General features: G+C 40.4%; 1 protein-coding gene across 1 annotated transcript in view; it reads right to left on the bottom strand.

Annotated features, from left to right (window-relative positions):
* Positions 1–1098: 1098 nt before the first annotated feature.
* sfmbt2 (Scm like with four mbt domains 2) overlaps positions 1099–6772 on the bottom strand; it is a 68746-nt gene continuing 63072 nt past the window's right edge. Inside the window, exons 17-21 of the mRNA XM_084711507.1 lie at positions 5466–5641; positions 5156–5325; positions 4046–4336; positions 3261–3380; positions 1099–2114 (exon numbers count right to left, since the gene is read on the bottom strand). Coding sequence (XP_084567633.1) covers positions 1974–2114; positions 3261–3380; positions 4046–4336; positions 5156–5325; positions 5466–5641 — 898 coding nt within the window. The 3' untranslated portion in view covers positions 1099–1973. The remainder of the gene's footprint in view (positions 2115–3260; positions 3381–4045; positions 4337–5155; positions 5326–5465; positions 5642–6772) is intronic.

Below are 6772 nucleotides of genomic sequence, written 5' to 3'. Positions count from 1 at the left end.
CTTTCTTGATGTTTGTTTTTTGTTTTTTTTTTAAATATTAATTTCTGTTTTTTTCAAATTACGTGAGCTTTTGAACTTTATTTAAAGATTTATTTGTGGTCTTTATTCTTTATCTCTCCTGATAACTGGATTTTTCTTGTATTTTTGGATTTTCTTCATGTTTTCTTGCATAACAGCATTCACAGTGGAAGGGAAAGGAAAAAATTGATTGAAAAGGCAAACTTGTTTTAAGTGTCCATGCAACAATAAATGATTTACCTTTGACTATGATACACAGACCCCCTGGTAACTGCAGTATCCATAGTTGGAAACCCCTGATAATAACCATCTGTGCTTGTTTGGGTGATCAGACATCCTGAAAAAATGCAGGACTGTCCCGAATCCTGACTCTTGTCCCATTTTTCCTAAAAATTAACTGTTACGGTTAACAGACAATATGAACAAGCTAAAAAGAGAGCTGTCTGCATGCCGTATGCTGCGATTTGAAGATAATATGTTTCATATGGGAACTACTTTATTTCTGGAAAGGTTTTTAATTATTTTTTTGTCTCTTTGAGCGCCACAAGCCGAGTTCCATTTAGTTCCATTATACTTGAGAGAAGGCAGACATGTCTATGGCTGACAGCTAGCTATTTTGGGATGAACTGTCCCTTTTAACTGTTTCTTTTTCTGTACCATTTGCTAAATATTGTTTGAGCATTGTGGTAAATGTTCTATCGTGTCAAAATAAAGACATAATTACGGCTAAGATCTCCAAAACTCTGCAACTCATACCAAACAAAAAAATCTAGACGGAAAAGTAGTTATACAGGCCAAAGGAAAAATCTGTATTATTGATTTTGGTGTGAACTGTCCCTTTAAAAGGAAAAAAAGCAGCAAGAAAACTTTTATCAAAATTGTTGGCAATTAATTTTCTGCAAATCGACAAATTCTTTCAGCTGTAACTGTATGAACTGTTGAATAGTTTAATTATAACAAAACCATCTTTTTTTAATGTTTTGTTTTATGTGTTGTCAATCTAATAAACTGTAAAGTAACTAAAGCTGTAAGTGTGAGGATAAGTGGTCAGATTGTCAAAGAAGGCTCATAATAAACAGATAAAAATCAATAGAAATTTATTTTCTTACTTATCAAAAATATCTGCAACACATTTGCATAGATGGACACAAAATAGCTTCTTACATGATTGTTTCATGTGATTGTAACAATGAGAAGTGAGCACAACTGGGTATTTCAAACTGTTTCAGAAGGTTTTTATGGGAGTTTTTCCCCAAAAAACATGTGGGACACTTTAATTTCCTGTATGAAGTGGAATATGAAATAAATGCAGGTCCTGGTTTCTGTTTTGTGAAATAAGTTAAACATCTTTTAGGGGTTTGTTTCACTGGAAAAGGAGTTAAAGTTGATTATATTTTTTCTTATATCCAAATACATAGATAACTCCTTATAAATTAGGATAACAATAAATATTCCAAATATATTATTTCTTGGTTTGTTAAATACTTCTCAAATAAATCTTTTCAGAACCGATCAGGTCACACAAATAAAGGGGAGAAATCTTCATGATCAATTTTTTTTTTTCTTTTTAACTTAAATGCTATAATGCTCCGCTATCACAAACAAAATGGAAATGAAAAGCAAGAAATAAACACAAATGTCTTCAGAAACGAGTCCTCGGCTTCTCAAAAGAACTTCTTCACAGATCGGTAAAGCACACGGATCCACTCCGATGTGTTCTGTCCTGCCGGAGTCGACAGTCGGGGAAGTTTTTGTGGGTACTGCATCACATTTTCGTCCGAGAAATTAATCCTCAACGTCTCCTCTTGTAACGTGTCCTTCCAAAGCAACCGCTCGAGGAAAAAAAACAAAAAAAATCTGTTCTCCTCGCATGTTGGAAATCCACAAAACTTCCACAAGTTTTCCACCAGGAGGCACCTAATCCAACATTTCCCAGTCCGTTGGCGCTCCTTGAATCAGTTGGCGTACTGTCTGTAAAAGGCAACCTTGACACGCTCGATCTGGTGACACAGTTTGATGGCAGGACCGAGCTTCAGGTCCATACACTCCTGTACGGTGGGCAGAGTGAGCAGCAGCAGGGCCTGACCGTCGATGTCCTGCATGGAAAGAGAAAATATTTAAACAGAGAGGAAGATAAAGACGTCACTATTTGTATTTTTTCAAGCTTTACTTTTCTACACTCCTTCAGACTCGCTGCTTTTTTTTATCCCGCTTTTAATCATGCTATTCATTTATACCATGTATGTTTATTGATGCTGTTTGCTGCAGATTAATAGTAAACTAGCTCCTCTTGCTATTTGCTGTTTGTAGAGAGTAAGAAAAAGGGGAAATGCAAAAAGGTTTAATGTGTAAGATACGAGTGCATCGGTTCAGACGACTTGTATCAGTAAAAAACTGAATGTGAATTAGAAAAAATCAATGCAGCACTAGCGTATCAAAATATTTTTGGCTTCAGGCCTCAGTTTTCTCACTGCCTGCACTGCTCTCGCTGGATGCCTGCTGCCCCGCTCACACAAAACAAGCGCTCCCTGCTCTGCCCTGCCTGTCTGCTCTTCATTTCCTCATGACCGACATCGAACCACAACGCACCAGCAAAACTTTCGTAACGCGCAAGTGTGGGATAAGTTTGGGTTTCATCAAAAAGATGAGAAACACTGCTGCAAATCATTAATGCAAAACATGTCGAACAGCAGAGCACAGAGCCACGAGGGAACATGTAGCATCACTGTTCCTCCACACCCCTCTTCCTCTGCACAGTCAAATTCAATCAAACATTTAACAAACCTCAAAAATAATAAATCCTAATCATCAGGGAAGAGAAAGGATGTTAATTAGATCTGCAACAATTAGTCAAGCAATCAATTAATCAAAAACTATTTTGATAATTATTATTATTTTTTCTTCTCTCATACGAGTATTTTCTGTTTTTTAGTCTTTTATGACAGTAACCTGAATATCTTTGAGTTGTGGGTAAAACAAGACGCAAATATTGACTCAATATGTTGTAAATAGAAAACAGAAGGGAAAAAGGCCTGTTTTTGTGAGTTTTGTGGCCACTGTAGTTTGTTCTACACAGTTGGAAGGGGAGGGTGAGGTGAGGGGTATTCAGTTGCAATCTACAACCTCACAGCCACTGAATCCTACACACTGGTCCTTTAAGAGATGATCTGAATGATCATGTGTGTTATTTTACGTCTTTGTGTTAAGGAGGAGTTCAGGATATTTTTTTGCAAAGTGAGTACCTGCTCCTGGAAGATGTTGGCCAGAGACGCACAGTCAGTAGAGTTGATAAACTGGACGACTTCATCTACGCTCCACTCCAGAGGATTCCTGTCCAAAACCAGCTGACCCTCCTCCTCCACCTGACACACACACACACACACACACACACACACACACACACACACAAACAAATAAAACAGTACATTACAGAACTGCAAACACTGTATTCAAGTCCAAGTACTGTTAAATGGTACCAGGAAAATACTAGTTACTTTTTAATCGATGATAGTAAATACATTATCAATAGTAGCATTCAATCAAACTGGGTTTCTGTTTGTCAAAGTCCCCCCCCCCCCCATTTTCAATGTTTTTTTCCAGTTTTTTGGGGTCATTTTAAAGTTTGTTTCCTTATTCAACTGTGTATATAGAATTTTATTTGTACACAAATTTGTAATCCTGTTTTCTTAACGTCTTTTTTTTTTAGCCAAACTATAATCCTAAAAGAAAATCCTTTTCTTTTTCTTGTATTTTTATACTTTTCCTCATGTTTTATACTTTCCTTGTTCAACAGCATAAAGCATAAAGTGGAGGATGTGGGAAGAATTTTGTGTTTTACTATTGTTAAATATTATTTTTGTTATATACTTTTGACATTTTCAGCAGGGCTGCAACTAACGATTACTAACATTAAGAAGAAGAAAAAGAAAAAATAAACCAAATCAAACGGCTCTGTATTATTTTCTCTTCAATGAACTAATCAATTAATTGATTGTATCACTAATCAGGACTCGTGTTTGTTACTGACCCCTGCTGAACCTCCATGTCCTTTGACTGTCTGCACCTGCATGTCTTGTCCTTTGTCCGGGTGGTACTTGTTGTTCTGGTTGTAGGCCGACAGCGAGCGGGTCGACCTCCTGCGGCCCTCGGGGGCCGCCTCCTGGCCGCCCGCACTGAAGGCCCGCCGCAGTGTCGCGGCCCGGCGGGGACGGCTGCTGGTCACCTCCACCAAGGAGGCGTCGTCGCGCGGCTCCGAGCTGGTGCCCTCGCTGCCCGACTGCAGCGCCATCTCTTCATCCTCCTCTCCCTCATCGCTGTCCTGCAGGAGGAAGAAAGGCGGCTCAGAGTCACAGAGGTGCCGTTTTGTTGTTGTTTATTTTCTTATTTATTGTTGTTTCCTCAGTTCACTCTGGAAAGATTCAAAGCTTTTAAAATATCATCCTCCATGCAGACAACATGCATATTTAACATAACATAACATAACATTTCTGCACTTTTTATTTGTCTTGACAAACAGACAAAATGACGGTCAAACCCGTCCACTGTCCAGCTCCACTGGTGTCAAACAGGAGGAGACATTTGAGCTGTGCACAAACAGGTGAGATGAGTCTGAAGTTCCCTGTAAGTGACGTTACGTGTGACTCATGTTGTCTTCACAGTTTCATGTTTCCACCGGAGGGCAAAGATCAAGAGTTTGGATCAGTTTGTCACCTCGGGTCGGATTCCAAGTCGGTAAAAATACCCCAAAATCATAAAGTCTTTTATTAACAGTCCACGTTTTAGTGGTAAAACATACAAAATAAACCTCAAATCACTAATTCAGTTAAGATTTTTTCTTTGCACAACAGCACACATTAAAATTTAATGGCGTGACTGAGGTGTAAATCATGAGAAATCTCCTCTAAACTATATTAAAACTCTTCCTGCCTGTGGAGCTGCTCTTCTTCCTGCCTCTGTCACATGTCGGGATGTTTATGTTTACACTCCATCACGCCTGCATGCTCAGTATCCGCCTGTTCGCGTGAGGAAAAGCTGACGGGACGCCTGTTCACACAACATCAGAGAGGAAGAAGAAGGAGAGAGAAGAAGAAGAAGAAGAAGAAGAAGAAGAAGAAGAGGAGGAGGAGCGTTATCTAACCTGCGGTGAGCCAGCAGGAGTGTAGTCCACGGCGGACGAGCGTCTCTTCTTCTGCACAAAGATAGCTTTCCTCTTCTTCCTGCGGCGCGTCGGCTTGGCAAGGTCCCCCTCCGCTGTCTCCTCTCCTCCCGCCGGCTTGGACAGCTTCCTCTTCTTCCCATAGTAATAGGCTGCGGACGCACAGCAGATGTGGGAAAACAATGCACCCGAAACAAATCCCAGCTACTCATCAGAGGGAATTATACAGCAGCGCAGCGTCTTCATAGCTGTGGTGGAGGATGTGATGCGTTTAATTACAGGACAGACTCACTGTATTTGGTTTTGGTCTGGACGGAGCAGTTCTCCGGGCACTTGTCGGTGACGAGGACGGGGCTGAAGAGGTTCGGGCAGCACTGCAGCTTCACGCACACCTTACGGCAGAAGTCAGGGATCTGGTCTGCGAGGCGGACGATCCGGATGGTGGAGCGATAGGTTTTCCCTTTATATCTGAGGGGAAGAAAAGACGGATGATTACACTTATTTATATATATAGAATACTGAGTCCTAATCAATCAATGTAAAGTCATAATTATTGCTCCATGTGATCAGAGCTGCTAGCATATTCCCTTGGATCCTACTGGGTATAAACTAGGGATGTGCCCAATTAGTCAACTACACAAGTAAACGTCACCACCCTCACTAGTCGGCACCAGAAATATTAATTGTTTAAACTATTTATAACTATTATCCACCTGCCACTAATCGGGGCTGTGGCCCAATCAGACGGTACCCTAACTGAACTCTGGTCCCTGCTCCATCCTCTCAGATCAGGTTGAAATTCCAAAGAAAATCATCAAAATATTCAAGCCAACTGAAGTAAACCCGATCAAAACAAGAAAAAAGAAGTTTTTGTTGTTGATTAATTGAACTAAATTGTCTACTGAACCTTCCACAGACCGGAGTCAGAAATTACTTGCCTCTCTGGGCAGTAAATGCCCCAGAAAATGAAGAGTAACTCATTTATTGAGTTGTCAGAAACACTCGTGCGTGAGTGTGACCACTGTGCTCTGCAGCCCACCGCAGGTGACTCACTACAAACCTGCGACTGGCCAACAATTCTCTCTCGTTTCAGCCAGAAAAAAAAATGGGTCAGGTTTTTTTTTTTTTGATTAGAAAACACAGAGCATGCAGCCTGAAGCTGTGGAATAATTTGGCTCCATGCAGCCAGCAGTGGAAGGAAAGTGCAGACCTCACACACAAACCACCGCAGCTACAAAAAAGTCGCATAAAAAATTCAATGGAGTGCTGAAAAATGGAGTCAAAGAGGAAAAAGAGAGAGGAGAAAAACACCAGGATCCTCTGTGAGGCCTGCTGCTGGTTTTGAACAGAGATGATAGTCGGATTTATTACAAATACATTAAAGGGACAGTCCGGATTATTTGAAGTTGGGTTGCATGAGGTACCATAGTCAGTGTGTTACCTGCAGTAGATGTCAGTCGACACACCGCCTACAACTAACTTTACAGACTGTAAAGTATCAGTTCATGTGTATGCTATATTTAGAATATTTTCTCCTTTTACCTTTACCTTATTGTCAGACAGCCTTGCTCAACAGAAAACTGCCCTTACATAGGCAGA

Source organism: Lutjanus erythropterus, chromosome 22 (genome assembly GCF_056507025.1).
Source record: "Lutjanus erythropterus isolate fLutEry1 chromosome 22, fLutEry1.hap2, whole genome shotgun sequence".
In the NCBI taxonomy this organism is placed as follows: Eukaryota; Metazoa; Chordata; class Actinopteri; order Lutjaniformes; family Lutjanidae; genus Lutjanus; species Lutjanus erythropterus.
This window is presented reverse-complemented; position numbering and strand designations above follow the sequence as displayed.